Source organism: Coregonus clupeaformis, unplaced genomic scaffold (genome assembly GCF_020615455.1).
Source record: "Coregonus clupeaformis isolate EN_2021a unplaced genomic scaffold, ASM2061545v1 scaf0518, whole genome shotgun sequence".
NCBI lineage: Eukaryota > Metazoa > Chordata > Actinopteri > Salmoniformes > Salmonidae > Coregonus > Coregonus clupeaformis.
The window spans coordinates 72,501-94,139 of NW_025533973.1; the positions used below are offsets into that span (position 1 = coordinate 72,501).

At 45.8% G+C, this 21,639-nt stretch overlaps 1 protein-coding gene across 1 annotated transcript in view; it reads left to right on the forward strand.

Moving 5' to 3' along the window:
* Positions 1-21,639, forward strand: part of LOC121580068 (relaxin receptor 2-like) — a 119,127-nt gene that overhangs the window by 34,776 nt on the left and 62,712 nt on the right. The window contains exon 5 of the mRNA XM_041895128.1: positions 4,969-5,040. Within this exon, the coding sequence (XP_041751062.1) occupies positions 4,969-5,040 (72 nt within the window). The remainder of the gene's footprint in view (positions 1-4,968; positions 5,041-21,639) is intronic.

The window sequence follows — 21,639 nt, forward strand, 5'->3', positions numbered from 1 at the left end:
TCTCTCGGTGTGTGTGTGTGTAAGTGTGTGTCTGCGGCCAGTGTGTGTGTGTGTGTGTGTGTCTGCGGTCAGTGTGTGTGTGTGTCTGCGGTCAGTGTTTGTGTGTGAGTGAGAGTGAGAAAGAGAGCACTTTAAAACAACCCAATTAGGGTTATTTGGTAACCCAGCACTGGTTAAATAGTGGACAGAACACATGTTGGGTTATTTGGTAACCCAGCGCTGGTTAAATAGTGGACAGAACACATGTTGGGTTATTTGGTAACCCAGCGCTGGTTAAATAGTGGACAGAACACATGTTGGGTTATTTGGTAACCCAGCGCTGGTTAAATAGTGGACAGAACACATGTTGGGTTATTTGGTAACCCAGCGCTGGTTAAATAGTGGAGAGAACACATGTTGGGTTATTTGGTAACCCAGCGCTGGTTAAATAGTGGACAGAACACATGTTGGGTTATTTGGTAACCCAGCGCTGGTTAAATAGTGGACAGAACACATGTTGGGTTATTTGGTAACCCAGCTCTGGTTAAATAGTGGACAGAACACATGTTGGGTTATTTGGTAACCCAGCGCTGGTTAAATAGTGGACAGAACACATGTTGGGTTATTTGGTAACCCAGCGCTGGTTAAATAGTGGACAGAACACATGTTGGGTTATTTGGTAACCCAGCGCTGGTTAAATAGTGGACAGAACACATGTTGGGTTATTTGGTAACCCAGCGCTGGTTAAATAGTGGACAGAACACATGTTGGGTTATTTGGTAACCCAGCGCTGGTTAAATAGTGGACAGAACACATGTTGGGTTATTTGGTAACCCAGCGCTGGTTAAATAGTGGACAGAACACATGTTGGGTTATTTGGTAACCCAGCGCTGGTTAAATAGTGGACAGAACACATGTTGGGTTATTTGGTAACCCAGCACTGGTTAAATAGTGGACAGAACACATGTTGGGTTATTTGGTAACCCAGCGCTGGTTAAATAGTGGACAGAACACATGTTGGGTTATTTGGTAACCCAGCGCTGGTTAAATAGTGGACAGAACACATGTTGGGTTATTTGGTAACCCAGCGCTGGTTAAATAGTGGACAGAACACATGTTGGGTTATTTGGTAACCCAGCGCTGGTTAAATAGTGGACAGAACACATGTTGGGTTATTTGGTAACCCAGCGCTGGTTAAATAGTGGACAGAACACATGTTGGGTTATTTGGTAACCTAGCGCTGGTTAAATAGTGGACAGAACACATGTTGTGTTATTTTGACCCAGCTAGATGGGTTGCGTGAATAATCCAACAAATTGGGCTGTTGGGATTACCCAAACACGGGTTAATTTAACCATCAGTTGGGTATTTTCTACTCTCAGCAGCTGGGTCTTTTTTAATGTAATCCTTAGGTTATTTTCAGGAGGCGTGGCTTATTAGGGGCATGACTTTCAGATAGATCTCATTGGCCACCCGTGAGAGTAAATGTCATTATTGTTTACATACTGTAGATAAAAAAAAATTATCCCCACCGAAAAATATTTTACACATTCTGCTACAATATTAAGATGATTTATTACATATTATAGTAAGGTATACAACCTTCTTTTATCCTAATAATGGGCTTTACATAGGCTTTAAGGGAACTCATACACTTCTGTAAGGATTATTGAAGCTATAAAAATGTCAATGTTCAACCGTAACATGTGATGACTATACAACAGAACAGATGAAAAGGATTGACATTTACTCTCACGGGCGGCTAAAAATAACTATCTGAAAAAGCCAGACCCCTACTAAGCTACACCTCCAGTCTTCTGATCTGACCCATTGGGTCATATTTTAGTTACCCGGCACCAATAACCCAACACCCAGCATCAATAACCCAGCAGTTTTTAAAGAAAACAACCCAACTAAGTGACCCAACGTCTGCAGCCCAGCAGTTGGGTCAACCAAACCCATCAGTTTTAAGAGTGTATGTGTATGCTTTTTTTTGTGTCATGTGCTTGTGTATGTACAGGATGTGGGTCTGTGTTTATGTTAGCGAGGTTTCATTACATTCCCAGAGTACTAGAGATGTGTTTGGTTTGCTCCTGAAAGTGCTTTTTAGTCCCTTACAGGCTACATTATAATACATTATTTGTTGATTATGTATCTGTGAAACTGGTCCGTGGTGTCTGCTAAAATCAGTTTCTTTAACTTTTAAAGAGAGAATGAAATCGCAAGTATTATGCAGAGCCATTGATTGGTTCGAGAGGGACACACTGTGAGTGTGATGAAAGATCTTAGACAGCGTTACCCAGGGCCTGGAGGACTAGAGTTACCCAGGGCCTGGAGGAATAGAGTTACCCAGGGCCTGGAGGACTAGAGTTACCCAGGGCCTGGGGGACTAGAGTTACCCAGGGCCTGGAGACTAGAGTTACCCAGGGCCTGGAGGACTAGAGTTACCCAGGGCCTGGAGGACTAGAGTTACCCAGGGCCTGGAGGACTAGAGTTACCCAGGGCCTGGAGGACTAGAGTTACCCAGGACCTGGAGGACTAGAGTTACCCAGGGCCTGGAGGACTAGAGTTACCCAGGGCCTGGAGACCAGAGTTTCCCAGGGCCTGGAGGACTAGAGTTACCCAGGGCCTGGAGACTAGAATTACCCAGGGCCTGGAGACTAGAGTTACCCAGGGACTGGAGACTAGAGTTACCCAGGACCTGGAGACTAGAGTTACCCAGGGCTTGGAGAGTTACCCAGGGCCTGGAGGACTAGAGTTACCCAGGACCTGGAGACTAGAGTTACCCAGGGCCTGGAGGACTAGAGTTACCCAGGGCCTGGAGACTAGAGTTACCCAGGGCCTGGAGACTAGAGTTACCCAGGGCCTGGATACTAGAGATACCCAGGGCCTGGAGACTAGAGTTACCCAGGGCCTGGAGACTAGAGTTACCCATTGCCTGGAGGACTAGAGTTACCCAGGGCCTGGAGACTAGAGTTACCCAGGGCCTGGAGACTAGAGTTACCCAGGGCCTGGAGACTAGAGTTACCCAGGGCCTGGAGGACTAGTGTTACCCAGGGCCTGGAGACTAGAGTTACCCAGGGCCTGGAGGACTAGAGTTACCCAGGGCCTGAAGACTAGAGTTACCCAGGGCCTGGAGGACTAGAGTTACCCAGGGCCTGGAGACTAGAGTTACCCAGGGCCTGGATACTAGAGATACCCAGGGCCTGGAGACTAGAGTTACCCAGGGCCTGGAGACTAGAGTTACCCATTGCCTGGAGGACTAGAGTTAAAAATGCTTGAGTTTGTGTGTGTGTGTGTGTATTTGTGCACGACCACGTGCATATGTGTGTGTGTGTGTGTGTGTTGTGTTAAACCACCAATTATGTTTTATGGATTATAAATGACGTGCTGTGTGAGTCACTTCGCCTGTGAGTGTGTGTGTGTGTGTGTGTGTGTGTGTGTGTGTGTGTGTGTGTGTCTGTCTGTGTGTGTGTGTGTGTGTGTGTGTGTGTGTGTGTGTGTGTGTGTGTGTGTGTGTGTGTGTGTGTGTGTGTGTGTGTGTGTGTGTGTGTGTGTGTGTGTGTGTGTGTGTGTGTGTGTGTGTGTGTGTGTGTGTGTGTGCGTGTGTGTGTGTGTCTGTGTGTGTGTGTGTGTGTGTGTGTGTGTGTGTGTGTGCGTGTGTGTGTGTGTGCGTGTGTGTTTCTGTGTGTGTGTGTGTGTGTGTGTGTGTGCGTGTGTGTGTGTGTGTGTGTGTGTGTGTGCGTGTGTGTGTGTCTGTCTGTGTGTGTGTGTGTGTGTGTGTGTGTGCGTGTGTGTGTGTTGTGTGTGTGTGTGTGTGTGTGTGTGTGTGTGTGTGTGTGTGTGTGTGTGTGTGTGTGTGTGTGTGTGTGTGTGTGTGTGTGTGTGTGTGTGTGTGTGTGTGTTCTGCTGTGAGATGTCAGTGAGTTATTAATGAAAAGAAAGGATGAAACAGAAAGAGAGTTAGTTTATTACTCTCATTTATTAGTGGATACCCCTCGTTCACTGTTTCTCCTCTCATTTATTAGTGGATACCCCTCGTACACTGTTTCTCCTCTCATTTATTAGTGGATACCCCTCGTTCACTGTTTCTCCTCTCATTTATTAGTGGATACCCCTCGTTCACTGTTTCTCCTCTCATTTATTAGTTGATACCCCTCGTTCACTGTTTCTCCTCTCATTTATTTGTGGATACCCCTCGTTCACTGTTTCTCCTCTCATTTATTAGTGGATACCCCTCGTTCACTGTTTCTCCTCTCATTTATTAGTGGATACCCCTCGTTCACTGTTTCTCCTCTCATTTATTAGTGGATACCCCTCGTTCACTGTTTCTCCTCTCATTTATTAGTGGATACCCCTCGTTCACTGTTTCTCCTCTCATTTATTAATGGATACCCCTCGTTCACTGTTTCTCCTCTCATTTATTAGTGGATACCCCTCGTTCACTGTTTCTCCTCTCATTTATTAGTTGATACCCCTCGTTCACTGTTTCTTCTCTCTTCTCTCTTCTCCTCTCTCCTCCTCTTCCTGCCAAGAGAGAGAGAACATGGTTTACTGAAATCAGTCAGTAGTGTGTGTACAGATGTATTATCTTAATTTGTTCACTCACAGAGAATCTTCCTGCACAGCAGGAAATGCAAATTGTAGTGTATGCGAGGTTTAAAAAGGCTTCTAAAGTTTGTAATTCCACTTTAAAACGTCAGACTTGATTTAAACAAACAAAAAATGTATCAACCCCTACAAAAAATTCCATTAATTATAATCCATATAATAATTCATATTTCCTGTTGCTGTAACCGGGTCAAATGAACATCCTACATCTGCTATCTCCCTGTCTCTGTCTGTGCTTTACTTCTAGCATGTCATCACCCCGCTGCTGAGTGTGTGTGTGTGTGTGTGTGTGTGTGTGTGTGTGTGTGTGTGTGTGTGGGGGGGGGGTGTTCTGTGTAACCATAGTAACTGTGCATTGTCGTCTGGTTTCTGTTGCAGGTCTCTGAAGAGTAACAAGATAAAACTCCTGTCTGACAACATCTTCTCCAAATACACACACCTGCAGAGACTGTGAGTACAAAACAATATGAAACTGAACTGGACTAGACAGGACTGCACTGGACTGGACTGGACTAGACTGGACTGCACTGGACTAGACTGGACTGGACTAGACTGGACTGCACTGGACTAGACTGGACTGGACTAGACTGGACTGCACTGGACTAGACTGGACTGCACTGGACTAGACTGGACTGCACTGGACTAGACTGGACTGGACTAGACAGGACTGCACTGGACTAGACTGGACTGGACTAGACTGGACTGCACTGGACTAGACTGGACTGGACTAGACTGGACTGCACTGGACTAGACTGGACTGCACTGGACTAGACTGGACTGCACTGGACTAGACTGGACTGGACTGCACTGGACTAGACTGGACTGCACTGGACTAGACTGGACTGCAATGGACTAGACTGGACTGCACTGGACTAGACTGGACTGCACTGGACTAGACTGGACTGCACTGGACTAGACTGGACTGGACTGCACTGGACTAGACTGGACTGCACTGGACTAGACTGGACTCACTGTACTAGACTGGACTGCACTGCACTGGACTAGACTGGACTGGACTAGACTAGACTGGACTGCACTGCACTGGACTAGACTGCTCTGGACTGGACTGAACTAGACTGGACTGCACTGGACTAGACTGGACTGCACTGGACTGGACTGGACTGCACTGGACTAGACTGGACTGCACTGGACTAGACTGGACTGCACTGGACTGGACTAGACTGCACTGGACTAGACTGGACTGCACTGGACTAGACTGGACTGCACTGGACTAGACTGGACTGCACTGGACTAGACTGGACTGCACTGGACTAGACTGGACTGCACTGGACTAGACTGGACTGGACTGGACTGCACTGCACTGGACTAGACTGCACTGCACTGGACTAGACTGCTCTGGACTGGACTGGACTAGACTAGACTGGACACGACTGTACTAGACTGGACTGGACACGACTGGACTGGATTCGACTTGATTTATTGTCAATATTATACTTTTGTTGTCCATTTGCATGAAAATAATTTAGTCCATGTATCATAGTTGACTAGTCATAATCCTGTTAGAAAGACTGTCATATCTTGTTAGAAACATGTCTGGGTTTGAGACTGTTATCCTACTGAGCTAAAATCTAGTCCAGGGGTAGGTAACTCTGGTCATGGAGTACCACAGGCACTTCATGTTTATGATTTACCGACCAGGAAGACCAGATGTGTTGAATTTAGGTAATCACTGAACTGATCAATTATCTCAGTTGGTCAGGTGTGGTACCTAGTTGGAACAAAACAGGGTTCCCTAGTCATTAGCCTGGTTCCCTAGTCATTAGCCTGGTTCCCTAGTCATTAGCCTGGTTCCCTAGTCATTAGCCTGGTTCCCTAGTCATTAGCCTGGTTCCCTAGTCATTGGCCTGGTTCCCTAGTCATTAGCCTGGTTCCCTAGTCATTAGGCTGTTTCCCTAGTCATTAGCCTGGTTCCCTAGTCATTAGCCTGGTTCCCTAGTCATTAGCCTGGTTCCCTAGTCATTAGCCTGGTTCCCTAGTCATTAGCCTGGTTCCCTAGTCATTAGCCTGGTTCCCTAGTCATTGGACTGGTTCCCTAGTCATTAGCCTGGTTCCCTAGTCATTAGGCTGTTTCCTAGTCATTAGCCTGGTTCCCTAGTCATTAGCCTGGTTCCCTAGTCATTAGCCTGGTTCCCTAGTCATTAGCCTGGTTCCCTAGTCATTAGCCTGGTTCCCTAGTCATTAGCCTGGTTCCCTAGTCATTGGCCTGGTTCCCTAGTCATTAGCCTGGTTCCCTAGTCATTAGCCTGGTTCCCTAGTCATTAGCCTGGTTCCCTAGTCATTAGCCTGGTTCCCTAGTCATTAGCCTGGTTCCCTAGTCATTGGCCTGGTTCCCTAGTCATTAGCCTGGTTCCCTAGTCATTAGCCTGGTTCCCTAGTCATTAGCCTGGTTCCCTAGTCATTAGCCTGTTTCCTAGTCATTAGCCTGGTTCCCTGGTCATTAGCCTGGTTCCCTAGTCATTAGCCTGTTTCCCTAGTCGTTAGCCTGGTTCCCTAGTCATTAGCCTGGTTCCCTAGTCATTAGCCTGGTTCCCTAGTCATTAGCCTGGTTCCCTAGTCATTGGCCTGGTTCCTAGTCATTAGCCTGGTTCCCTAGTCATTAGCCTGGTTCCCTAGTCATTAGCCTGGTTCCTAGTCATTAGCCTGGTTCCCTAGTCATTAGCCTGGTTCCCTAGACATTAGCCTGGTTCCCTAGTCATTAGCCTGGTTCCCTAGACATTAGGCTGTTTCCCTAGTCATTAGCCTGGTTCCCTAGTCATTAGCCTGGTTCCTAGTCATTAGCCTGGTTCCCTAGACATTAGCCTGGTTCCCTAGTCATTAGCCTGGTTCCCTAGACATTAGCCTGGTTCCCTAGTCATTAGCCTGGTTCCCTAGTCATTAGCCTGGTTCCCTAGTCATTAGCCTGGTTCCCTAGTCATTAGCCTGGTTCCCTAGACATTAGCCTGGTTCCCTAGTCATTAGCCTGGTTCCCTAGACATTAGCCTGGTTCCCTAGTCATTAGCCTGGTTCCCTAGTCATTAGCCTGGTTCCCTAGTCATTAGCCTGGTTCCCTAGTCATTAGCCTGGTTCCCTAGTCATTGGCCTGGTTCCCTAGTCATTAGCCTGGTTCCCTAGTCATTAGGCTGTTTCCCTAGTCATTAGCCTGGTTCCCTAGTCATTAGCCTGGTTCCCTAGTCATTGGCCTGGTTCCCTAGTCATTAGCCTGGTTCCCTAGTCATTAGGCTGTTTCCTAGTCATTAGCCTGGTTCCCTAGTCATTAGCCTGGTTCCTAGTCATTAGCCTGGTTCCTAGTCATTAGCCTGGTTCCCTAGTCATTAGCCTGGTTCCTAGTCATTAGCCTGGTTCCCTAGTCATTGGCCTGGTTCCCTAGTCATTAGCCTGGTTCCCTAGTCATTAGGCTGTTTCCTAGTCATTAGCCTGGTTCCCTAGTCATTAGCCTGGTTCCCTAGTCATTAGCCTGGTTCCCTAGTCATTAGCCTGGTTCCCTAGTCATTAGCCTGGTTCCCTAGTCATTAGCCTGGTTCCCTAGTCATTAGCCTGGTTCCCTAGTCATTAGCCTGGTTCCCTAGTCATTAGCCTGGTTCCCTAGTCATTAGCCTGGTTCCCTAGTCATTAGCCTGGTTCCCTAGTCATTAGCCTGGTTCCCTAGTCATTGGCCTGGTTCCTAGTCATTAGCCTGGTTCCCTAGTCATTAGCCTGGTTCCCTAGTCATTAGCCTGGTTCCCTAGTCATTAGCCTGGTTCCCTAGTCATTAGCCTGGTTCCCTAGTCATTAGCCTGGTTCCTAGTCATTAGCCTGGTTTCTCTAGTCATTAGCCTGGTTCCCTAGTCATTAGCCTGGTTCCCTAGTCATTAGCCTGGTTCCTAGTCATTAGCCTGGTTCCCTAGTCATTGGCCTGGTTCCCTAGTCATTAGCCTGGTTCCCTAGTCATTAGCCTGGTTCCCTAGTCATTAGCCTGGTTCCCTAGTCATTAGCCTGGTTCCCTAGTCATTAGCCTGGTTCCCTAGACATTAGCCTGGTTCCCTAGTCATTAGCCTGGTTCCCTAGACATTAGGCTGTTTCCCTAGTCATTAGCCTGGTTCCCTAGTCATTAGCCTGGTTCCCTAGTCATTAGCCTGGTTCCCTAGACATTAGCCTGGTTCCCTAGTCATTAGCCTGGTTCCCTAGACATTAGCCTGGTTCCCTAGTCATTAGCCTGGTTCCCTAGTCATTAGCCTGGTTCCCTAGTCATTAGCCTGGTTCCCTAGTCATTAGCCTGGTTCCCTAGACATTAGCCTGGTTCCCTAGTCATTAGCCTGGTTCCCTAGACATTAGCCTGGTTCCCTAGTCATTAGCCTGGTTCCCTAGACATTAGCCTGGTTCCCTAGTCATTAGCCTGGTTCCCTAGTCATTAGCCTGGTTCCCTAGTCATTAGCTAATACAAGTTAACACCTGGACATCCCGTACGTTTTCAGGTCTTCACGCGAGTCATAGTGTACCAGGTATGTTGGGGCGAAAAGTACAGCAACAACCTGGGGAATAACGGCTGCATCTGAGAGGACTGAATGGTTGAATTAATACAAGCGTCTTGGGGAAAAGCATTACAATTACAGGACTACTTGCGTAAAACACCAACGTGGAAATTCATGTAAATATGCGACCAATACAATTTGATTTGATTTGAAAATAGTTCAGCAGCACTACACAGCAGCAGCAACAGAGAATGTGTCATATTGGTCATCTATCACTTTATAATATATTCAGGCTTTTAGGGTGCGTCCCCAATGGCACCCTCTTCCCTAAATAGTGCTTTTGACCAGAGCTCTATGGGGCCCTGGTCAATAGTAGTGCTCTATATAGGGAATAGGGTGACATTTTGGACGCAGGCTTAGGCAGGGGCAGCTGTATTTGAGGACTCTGGGGGGGCGTATCCACAAAGCGTTTCAAAAGAGGTCAAAAACCTGTTTTAAAGCCTGTTAAATGTAGATTTCCACCTAAATAGACCCGAAAGTAATGATTAATCATGAGAGGGCCATGAATAATACCTAATAATGATCATACTGCCAGAAAGATTAAAAATTAGTAATAAATTGCTGAGGTGTAGTCGCTTTTGAGGACACAAGCTCAAGTACACAGTACAAATATGAAAAATCACGTTTTTTTTTCTTCTCCTATATAACAAAAGTGATGGAATAGGGCTGGAAATTATTGAAGTGCTTTCTTCCTAGTAACAATTAAACAACATACTATAATATTTCACCTTTCTTATGACTGCACAATAAATATGATGTATAGTCAATTAAATTGGCATTATTTCATTTAACTGACGACGTTTTCTGTCAGATTTCACATGCTGCATCTCAGCTGAGAAGTTAACAGAGATAGTTAACAGAAGGGAGTTAACAGAGAGAGTTAACAGAAGAGCGTTAACAGAAGAGAGTTAACAGAAGAGAGTTAACAGAGAGAGTTAACAGAGAGAGTTAACAGAGAGAGTTAACAGAGAGAGTTAACAGAAGAGAGTTAACAGAGAGAGTTAACAGCGAGAGTTAACAGAAGAGAGTTAACAGAAGAGAGTTAACAGAAGAGAGTTAACAGAAGAGAGTTAACAGAAGAGAGTTAACAGAAGAGAGTTAACAGAAGAGAGCAGAGAGCTGCATGTGAAGCAGGACAACCAGAATGTTCACTGTTCACAGAAAGGTCGGTGCGAACCGGTCTGAACCGCTTAAAGTCCATTAACCTTTAAGTGCACTACTTTCGACCAGGGTCCGTATCCTCAAAGCGCCTCAGAGTAGAATTGGTCTTAAGTGCTGAGAATAGAGACGTTGTAATCCAAATAAGGCTCTTGAGAGCGATGCTATAGAGGAAATATTTAGGGTCTCTGAAGAACCATACAAATATCCCAAACCAGAAAGGTTGCAGCCCTCCAGGACCGGAATTGAATAGCCCTGCTGTAAGGTTAAATTTTTTTTTGGTTTTAAGTACTGGTGTACCGACATGGCCATACTTGTATTCCTAATCATATGCATAAATTGACAGTTGATAGTCGGAACGGATCATTTTCGTGATCCGAAAAAAAAAGAGAAGCGTTTTAATATGCATAAGTATATATTGACAAAATACCTCCCTGCGCATTTTCACTGCAAAAAAAAAGTTGCAGATTAGGAACAGCGCAGAGGGGTGGGATTGTGTCTGTGTGTACTCAACTTGCAGCGGGCAGCCAAGTTTGCTGTCATTCAGTCAGAATACATCTTTCTTCTCTGCCCCGCTTGTTAGACATTATAAAAATTGATAGCAAACGTCCTTGCCGTGTTTTTTATCATAGTAGCAGGCAGCAGCGATCTAAATGATCAGACAAAAAAAACATGCCAGGCAAAATTACTGGGTGAAATTATGAACCGAGTGATCATGAGAACGGTGAGGAATCAGCCCAGAACTACACGGCAGGATCTGGTTAATGATCTCAGGGCAGCTGGGACCATAGTCACCAATAAAACGATTGGTAACACACTACGCCGTGAAGGACTGAAATCCTGCAGCGCCCGCAAGGTCCCCCTGCTCAAGAAAGCACATATACAGGGCCGTCTGAAGTTTGCCAATTAACATCTGAATGACTCAGAGGAGAACTTGTTGAAAGTGTTGTGGTCAGATGAGACCAAAATCGAGCTCTTTGGCATCAACTCAACTCGCCGTGTTTGGAGGAGGAGGAATGCTGCCTATGACCCCAAGAACACCATCCCCACCGTCAAACATGGAGGTGGAAACATTACATTTACATTTACATTTTAGTCATTTAGCAGACGCTCTTATCCAGAGCGACTTACAGGAGCAATTAGGGTTAAGTGCCTTGCTCAAGGGCACATCGACAGATTCTTCACCTAGTCGGCTCGGGGATTAGAACCAGCGACCTTTCGGTTACTGGCACAACGCTCTTAACCACTAAGCTACCTGCCCAAATTGGTGAAGTGAAATGAAAAAAATAACTTGTTTCAAAAAATTCTGCAAATTAAATCACGGAAAAGTGGTGCGTGCATATGTATTCACCCCCTTTGCTATGAAGCCCCTAAATAAGATCTGGTGCAACTTTGAACATCCCACGGAGCACCATTAAATCCATTATAAAAAAATTGAAAGAATATGGCACCACAACAAACCTGCCAAGAGAGGGCCGCCCACCAAACATTATGCTTTGGGGGTGTTTTTCTGCTAAGGGGACAGGACAACTTCACCGCATCAAAGGGATGATGGACGGGGCCATGTACCGTCAAATCTTGGGTGAGAACCTCCTTCCCTCAGCCAGGGCATTGAAAATGGGTTGTGGATGGGTATTCCAGCATGACAATGACCCAAAACACACAGCCAAGGCAACAAAGGAGTGGCTCAAGAAGAAGCACATTAAGGTCCTGGATAGGCCTAGCCAGTCTCCAGACCTTAATCCCATAGAAAATCTGTGGAGCTGAAGGTTCGAGTTGCCAAATGTCAGCCTCAAAACCTTAATGACTTGGAGAAGATCTGCAAAGAGGAGTTGGACAAAATCCCTCCTGAGATGTGTGCAAACCTGGTGGCCAACTACAAGAAACGTCTGATCTCTGTGATTAAATAATAATAATATGCCATTTAGCAGACGCTTTTATCCAAAGCGACTTACAGTCATGCGTGCATACATTTTTTTGTGTATGGGTGGTCCCGGGGATCGAACCCAATACCTTGGCGTTACAAGCGCCGTGCTCTACCAGCTGAGCTACAGAGGACCACACAACAAGGGTTTTGCCACCAAGTACTAAGTCATGTTTTGTAGAGGGGTCAAATACTTATTTCCCTTATTAAAATGCAAGTCAATTTATAACATTTTTGACATGTGTTTTTCTGGATTTTTTTGTTGTTATTCTGTCTCTCACTGTTCAAACAAACCTACCATTAAAATTATAGACTGATCATGTCTTTGTCAGTGGGCAAACGTACAAAATCAGCAGGGGATCAAATACTTCTTTCCCTCACTGTATATTGGCCATATACAATGCCTTGCAAAAGTGTTCATCCCCCTTGGCGTTTTTCCTATTTTGTTGCATTACAACCTGAAATTTAAATTAATTTGAATTTGGATTTCATGTAATGGACATACACAAAATAGTTCAAATTGGTGAAGTGAAAAGAAAAAAATAACTTGTTTCAAAAAAGTCTACAAATTATATCACGGAAAAGTGGTGCGTGCATATGTATTCACCCCCTTTGCTATGAAGCCCCTAAATAAGATCTGGTGCAACTTTGAACATCCCACGGAGCACCATTAAATCCATTATTAAAAAATGGAAAGAATATGGCACCACAACAAACCTGCCAAGAGAGGGCCGCCCACCAAAACTCACGGACCAGGCAAGGAGGGCATTAATCAGAGAGGCAACAAAGAGACCACAGATAACCCTGAAGGAGCTGCAAAGCTCCACAGCAGAGATCGGAGTATCTGTCCATAGGACCACTTTAAGCCGTACACTCCACAGAGCTGGGCTTTACGGAAGAGTGGCCAGAAAAAAGCCAGTGCTTAAAGAGAAAAATAAGAAAACACATTTGGTGTTCGCCAAAAGCCATGTGGGAGACTCCCCAAACATATGGAAGAAGGTACTCTGGTCAGATGAGACTAAAATTGAGCTTTTTGTCCATCAAGGAAAACGCTATGTCTGGTGCAAACCCAACACCTCTCATCACCCCGAGAACACCATCCCCACAGTGAAGCATGGTGGTGGCAGCATCATGCTGTGGGAATGTTTTTCATCGGCAGGGACTGGGAAACTGGTCAGAATTGAAGGAATGATAGATGGTGCTAAATACAGGGAAATTCTTGAGGGAAACCTGTTTCAGTCTTCCAGAGATTTGAGACTAGGACGGAGGTTCACCTTCCAGCAGGACAATGACCCTAAGCGTACTGCTAAAGCAACACTCGAGTGGTTTAAGGGGAAACATTTAAATGTCTTGGAATGGCCTAGTCAAAGCCCAGACCTCAATCCAATTGAGAATCTGTGGTATGACTTAAAGATTGCTGTACACCAGCGGAATCCATCCAACTTGAAGGAGCTGGAGCAGTTTTGCCTTGAAGAATGGGCAAAAATCCCAGTGGCTAGATGTGCCAAGCTTATAGAGACATACCCCAAGAGACTTACAGCTGTAATTGCTGCAAAAGGTGGCTCTACAAAGTATTGACTTTGGGGGGGTGAATAGTTATGCATGCTCAAGTTTTCTGTTGTTTTTGCTTGTGGCTTGTTTGTTACACCCCAAAAAATATTTTGCATCTTCAAAGTGGTAGGCATGTTGTGTAAATCAAATGATACAAACCCTCCCAAAATCCATTTAAATTCTAGGTTGTAAGGCAACAAAATAGGAAAAATGCCAAGGGGGGTGAATACTTTCGCAAGCCACTGTCCCACACCCCCTTGTGCCTTATTGCTTAAATACAAGACCAGGGTCACATGTCAAAAGCCTACAACTATCTAAATCTAAAACAAAGATACTTTTGTCAAAAACATCTAAGACATCTGTCTTTTTGCGTTTTACCCCAAACCCCTTGTGACACATAAAACCCCTTGTAATGAAATGTCCTTGTCTCAGTGGGACTTCTTGGTTTAGAAAATTATAAAATGATAACTTGTTTTTTCCTTTCTGTGGCGGCCCTAGGTGCAATCTATTAGTCTGGGAAAGAGAAAGGTTTTCATATTTTCCACACTAACCTGTCGTATAGTGATCTGTAATAACACTATCTGACCTCTCTCAGAGACTCACTATTTAAAATAGTTACTGTCAGTCACACAGACTCACACCCCCTTCCTATTTATCCGGTTCTTATCCATCAGGCGGCAGGTTGCCTAGAGGTTAAGAGGTTGGGCCAGTAACTGGAAGGTTGCTGGTTCGAATCCTCGAGCTGACTAAATGAAAAACCTGCCGATTTGCCCTTGAGCAAAACACTTAATCCTAATTTCCCCTGTAAATTGTTCTGGATAAGAGCGTCTGCTAAAATGTCAAATCTTGAATTTATTTCAGTCATAACTGTTTGACGTTTTAATAGTATTATAAGTCGTCTGCCAATTTCTTCTCCACTTTGTACTTGTACTACAGACTAAATAATGAGGGTTCCTCTGGGAAGGGTGATGGTTCTACAGTGCATTCGGAAAGTATTCAGACAACCTTGACTTTTTCCAAATTGTTACGTTACAGCCTTAATCTGAACTGGATTAAGTAGTTTTTTCCCCCTCATCAATCTACACACAATCACCCATAATGACAAAGCAAAAACATTGTTGTGTTTTTTTTGGGGCAAATCTATTAAAAATAACTGAAATATCAGATTTACATAATCATTCAGACCCTTTACTCATTACTTTGTTGAAGCACCTTTGCCAGCGATAACAGCCTCATGTCTTCTTGGGTATGACGCTACAAACTCGGCACACCTGTATTTGGGTAGTTTCTCCCATTCTTCTCTGCAGATCCTCTCAAGCTCTGTCAGGTTGGATGGGGAGCGTCACTGCACAGCTATTTTCAAGTCTCTCCAGAGGTGTTCGATCGGGTTCAAGTCAGGGCTCTGGCTGGGCCACTCAAGGACATTCAGAGACTTGTCCCGAAGCCACTCCTGTATTGTCTTGGCTGTGTTTAGGGTCATTGTCCTGTTGGAAGGTGAACCTTTGCCCCAGTCAGAGGTCCTGAGCGCTCTGGAGCAGGTTTTCATCAAGGATCTCTCAAGGATCTCTCTGTACTTCATCTTTCCCTCGATCCTGACTAGTCTCCCAGTCCCTGCCACTGAAAAACATCCCCACAGCATGATGCTGCCACCACCATGCTTCACCGTAGGGATGGTGCCAGGTTTCCTCCAGATGTGACGCTTGGCATTCATGGTCTGAGAGTCTTTAGGTGCCTTTTGGCAAACATCAAGCGGGCTGTCATGTGCCTTTTACTGAGGAGTGGCTTCCGTCTGGCAACTCTACCATAAAGGCCTGATTGGTGGAGTGCTGCAGAGATGGTTGTCCTTCTGGAAGGTTCTCCCATCTCCACAGAGGAACTCTGGAGCTCTGTCAGAGTGACCATCGGGTTCTTGGTCACCTCCCTGACCAAGGCCCTTCTCCCCAGATTGCTCAGTTTTGCCGGGCGGCCAACTCTAGGAAGAGTTTTGGTGGTTCCAAACTTCTTCCATTTAAGAATGATGGAGGCCACTGTGTTCTTGGGGAACTTCAATGCTGCATAATTTTTTTGGGTACCCTTCCCCAGATCTGTGCGTTGACACAATCCTGTCTCGGCGCTCTACGGACAATTCCTTCAACCTCATGGCTTGGTTTTTGCTCTGACATGCGCTGTCATCTGTGGGACCTTATATAGACAGGTGTGTGCTTTTCCAAATCATGTGCAATCAATTGAATTTACCACAGGTTGACTCCAATCAACTTGAAGAAACATCTCAAGGATGATCAATGGAAACAGGATGCACCTGAGCTCAATTTCGAGTCTCATAGCAAAGGGTCTGAATACTTATGTAAATAAGGTATTTATGTTTTTTATTTTTTATTTATTTGCTAAAATGTCTAAAAACCGGTTTTCACTTTGTCATTATGGGGTATTGTGTGTAGATTGATGAGGGAAAATTATTTAATCCATTTTAGTATAAGGCTTTAACGTTTAACGGTCCCCCCAAAAGAAAGAAATACAGTCAGAAGTGTTGATACAGAAGAACACGTTTTAGAACACCTACTCATTCAAGGGTTCTTCTTTATTTTTACTATTTTCTACATTGTAGAATAATAGGGAAGACACCAAAACTATGAAATAACACATATGGAATCATGTAGTAACCAAAAAAGTGTTGGTACACTTGACTGGTACTGTGTGTGTGTGTGTGTGTATATGTATACAGTTGGGGAAAAAAGTATTTAGTCAGCCACCAATTGTGCAAATTCTCCCACTTAAAAAGATGAGAGAGGCCTGTAATTTTCACCATAGGTACACGTCAACTATGAAAGACAAAATGAAAAAAAAATTCCAGAAAATCACATTGTAGGATTTTTTATGAATTTATTTGCAAATTATGGTGGAAAATAAGTATTTGGTCAATAACAAAAGTTTCTCAATACTTTGTTATATACCCTTTGTTGGCAATGACACAGGTCAAACGTTTTCTGTAAGTCTTCACAAGGTTTTCACACAATGTTGCTGGTATTTTGGCCCATTCCTCCATGCAGATCTCCTCTAGAGCAGTGATGTTTTGGGGCTGTCGCTGGGCAACACAGACTTTCAACTCCCTCCAAAGATTTTCTATGGGGTTGAGATCTGGAGACTGGCTAGGCCACTCCAGGACCTTGAAATGCTTCTTACGAAGCCACTCCTTTGTTGCCCGGGCAGTGTGCCCGGGCGGCTGGGTCTTTCAGTATTGTCATGCTGAAAGACCCAGCCACGTTTCATCTTCAATGCCCTTGCTGATGGAAGGAGGTTTTCACTCAAAATCTCACGATACATGGCCCCATTCATTCTTTCCTTTACACGGATCAGTCGTCCTGGTCCCTTTGCAGAAAAACAGCCCCAAAGCATGATGTTTCCACCCCCATGCTTCACAGTAGGTATGGTGTTCTTTGGATGCAACTCAGCATTCTTTGTCCTCCAAACACGACGAGTTGAGTTTTTACCAAAAAGTTCTATTTTGGTTTCATCTGACCATATGATATTCTCCCAATCCACTTCTGGATCATCCAAATGCACTCTAGCAAACTTCAGATGGGCCTGGACATGTACTGGCTTAAGCAGGGGGACACGTCTGGCACTGCAGGATTTGAGTCCCTGGCGGCGTAGTGTGTTACTGATGGTAGGCTTTGTTACTTTGGTCCCAGCTCTCTGCAGGTCATTCACTAGGTCCCCCCGTGTGGTTCTGGGATTTTTGCTCACCGTTCTTGTGATCATTTTGACCCCACAAGGTGAGATCTTGCGTGGAGCCCCAGATCGTGGGAGATTATCAGTGGTCTTGTACGTCTTCCATTTCCTAATAATTGCTCCCACAGTTGATTTCTTCCCAGCCTGGTGCAGGTCTACAATGTTGTTTCTGATGTCCTTTGACAGCTCTTTGGTCTTGGCCATAGTAGAGTTTGGAGTGTGACTGTTTGAGGTTGTGGACAGGTGTCTTTTATACTGATAACAAGTTCAAACAGGTGCCATTAATACAGGTAACGAGTGGAGGACAGAGGTGCCTCTTAAAGAAGAAGTTACATGTCTGTGAGAGCCAGAAATCTTGCTTGTTTGTAGGTGACCAAATACTTATTTTCCACCATAATTTGCAAATAAATTCATTAAAAATCCTACAATGTGATTTTCTGGAGAAAAAAATTCTCAATTTGTTTGTCATAGTTGACGTGTACCTATGATGAAAATTACAGGCCTCTCTCATCTAAATACTTTTCCCCCCCACTGTATATATATATGTATATATACACTGTATTCTTTTTGTTTTTGTTTTTAAGGAACTCAGTCCAGCTTTAAACTTACTCTTGAAAGTTGTAATAGTAGAATGCACAAGGTTGCAATTTCAAAATTGGGTAGTACATCATAATTTCCTCTTGTCATGTTAATCATTGCATACCTATTTATAACTTCTCAGAAACGTCCAGATCAACTAGCCCATGTCAGCTAACGTTTATTTTAGGGTTTTTAGCCCATTGATATTGTTGTACTTTTTGAATCACTCATATCAGATGAATACACATTAGACATAGCAAAATGTTTTGGAAAGTTTGTTGTTTTGAAAGTCTATTGAAAATTTGTACTAGCTAGCTACCTTTTGAGTTTGGATCCCGCAACGCGGTTAGCGTCAATTTGCGTCAGTTAGCCTTGAGGGCTTGAACACAGCCCGCGACGCGGTTAGCATCAGTTAGCGTCAGTTAGCCTTGAGGGCTTGAACACAGCCCGCAACGCGGTTAGCCATTGTGGCTGGGACCGCGGATTGTGCCGGGCTTGTGGCTGTCTAGACACCATAACCTACGTTGCTACCCCACTCCCTTTGAACTACAGTCAGGATGACGGCAGTTTGAATCAAGGTTCTTAGGGTCATGTCATAGTTTATTTACAGTGTTTATCAAAGACATGCAATTTGGATATCAGTGATTAGTTATTGACTAGAGAGTCTGTTATTATGGTCCCGATGGATGGATATGCTGGGTGTGTGTGTGTGTGTGTGTGTGTGTGCGTTTCTGTAATCAGGATTCATTATGATCCTCATCCTGTTATGATTTAACTGGATAGAACCCAAATGCAGACAAGTACACCAAGCCAGAGAAGTTTTAACAGGTTTATTATAATGTTCAATAGTCCAGGTTTCCAATAAATGGGGAAGAGCAAGTCCAGGTTACAGGGAGGGTACAGATCCAGGTCAGGGCAGGTGTGGTACCGTAATGTCCTAGTGTCCGTGGTGAGTCCAAAGGAGAGGCCCGATAGTGGAGAGCAGGATGGTGGTGGCAGGAGTGAAGCGGAGGCAGGAGTCAGGTTCCAGATATCTGTGGCACAGGAGAAAAAGTAAATAAACAGTCCAAAAAACACAAGAGCGAAAACAGACAGGTTGAGTCGGCAGCGAGACTAACATGGTTGTCTTGACTATGATCTGACGATGAGTGGAAAGTTTGACCGGGTCTTAAAGGCTGAGGTGATTATGGTGAATGAGCTGCAGCTGGAACCCTGACTCCCGCACACCAGACTTCACTCCTGCAATCAAGGACAGACAGAGGGGAGGGGAGAGCAGAGAGAGAGCTACCTAGCAGCAGTAGGCCTAACAGTACCCCCCCTCTACGGACGCCACCTGGCGGCCGACAGGGTTTATCAGGATGTAACCTATGAAACTCACGAACCAGAGCAGGATCCACAATGAAGCTCCTGGGCACCCAGGAACGTTCCTCAGGACCATAACCCTCCCAATCCACCAGGTACTGGAAACCACGACCCCGGCGGCGAACATCCAGAAGTTGCCGGACAGTGTAGACTGGACCCCCACCCACGATCTTGGGCGGAGGAGGGGGACGAGAGGGCGGGCACAAAGGGCTAACCGACACAGGCTTAATCTGGGAAACATGAAAGGTGGAATGAACCCGTAGGGGAGGCAGGAAGCTGTAGCTTAACCGCGCAGGGGTTAACAATAGACAGTATCTTGAACGGTCCTATAAAACGAGGCGCCATCTTCTTCGACTCCACCTTCAATGGAAGGTCCCGTGACTTCAGCCATACCTCTTGACCAGGAGAGTAACCGGGAGCCTGGGACCGGTGACGGTTGGCTTGCCTCTGCATGTACGCCGAAGCTCGGGACAGAGCTACCCTGGCCTTCCTCCAGACCTTGCAGCAGCGGCGCATGTGGGACTGCACCGAGGGTACCGCAAGTTCTCTCTCTTGGGAAGGGAACAGGGGAGGTTGATAACCCAGAGCACACAGAAAAGGAGACAAACCAGAGGAAGCGTTAGTCAAGGTGTTATGAGCATATTCCACCCAGGGGAGCATGGAGCTCCATGACCCAGGGTTAGACCCAGTGACACAGCGAAGTGCGGTCTCCATCTCCTGGTTCGCTCTCTCGGCTTGCCCGTTGGTCTGGGGGGTGATATCCAGAGGACAGGCTGGATGTAATGCCCAAAGCTTTACAGAAAGCTTTCCACACCTGGGAGACAAACTGGGGACCCCTGTCAGAGACAATATCCGTGGGTAGACCATGAGAGCGGAACACATGTTCAACCAAAATATCAGCCGTCTCTCTGGCAGTGGGCAGTTTAGGTAGGGCCAAAAATGAGCGAACTTAGAAAAACGATCAATCACCGTAAGAATGACAGTCTTACCAGATGAGGGGGGAAGTCCAGTGACAAAATCCATAGCGATATGCGACCAGGGCCGGCTGGGTATAGGTAGAGGTCGTAGATGACCAGCGCTGGCCTGGGTGGAGTTTTTACTGCGGGCACATACCGCACAAGCAGCAATGAAGGCTCGAGTGTCCGCTCCATCGTGGCCCACCAGAACTTCCGTCGCACAAAGTCAAGGGTCCGCGAAACTCCAGGGTGACAGGTAAGGGGAGACGAGTGAGCCCACTGAAGTACCTGGGAGCGAGCAGACTCAGGGACAAACATCCGGTTAGGGAGGACCCCTCCCAGGGTCAGCTTGATGATGTTGAGCCTGTCTAACAATCCCCTCGATGTCACATGTGATGACTGCAATACTGCAGGTAGGAGGCAAAATGGGTTCAGGGTTACTACCAGTATCAACAGCCGAATGAACACGAGACAGGGCGTCAGGCTTGACGTTGCGTGACCCAGGACGGTAAGACAGAGAAAAATTGAATCTCCCAAAAAATAGTGCCCACCTGGCTTGACGGGGGGTTGAGCTGCTTCGCTGACTGGAGGTAAGCCAGATTCTTATGATCCGTCCAAACGATGAAGGGTTGTTCCGCCCCCTCCAACCAATGTCGCCACTCCTCGAGAGCCAGCTTAACGGCGAGCAGTTCACGATTTCCAACATCATAATTCCTCTCTGCCTGAGAAAGTTTCCTTGAGAGAAAAGCACAGGGATGCAGTTTGTTATCTTCAGGAGAACGTTGTGACAACACTGCACCTACCCCAGTGTCGGATGCATCCACCTCCACGACAAACTGGCGGTCGGGGTCCGGCTGCATCAGAATGGGAGCCGAGGCGAAGCGATGTTTCAGTTCTTCGAACGCTGATTCGGCCCCTTCATTCCAAGCGAACGGTCGTGAGATGGAGGTGAGAGCGGTGAGTGGCGCCGCAATGCGGCTGTAGTCCTTGATGAACCTCCTATAGAAGTTCGCAAACCCCAGGAATCGTTGAAGTTGTTTGCGGGTAGAGGGAGCTGGCCAGTCCGTGACAGCAGAGATCTTAGCTGGGTCCATCCGCAGCTCCCCTGAGCTATGATGTAACCCAAAAGAGGTCTCAGACACATGAAATTCACATTTCTCCATCTTCACAAACAGTTTGTTCTCCAACAACCTTTGCAACACCTGGCGCACATGCAGTTCATGTTCCTGGGAGGACTCTGAGAAAATCAAGATATCATCCA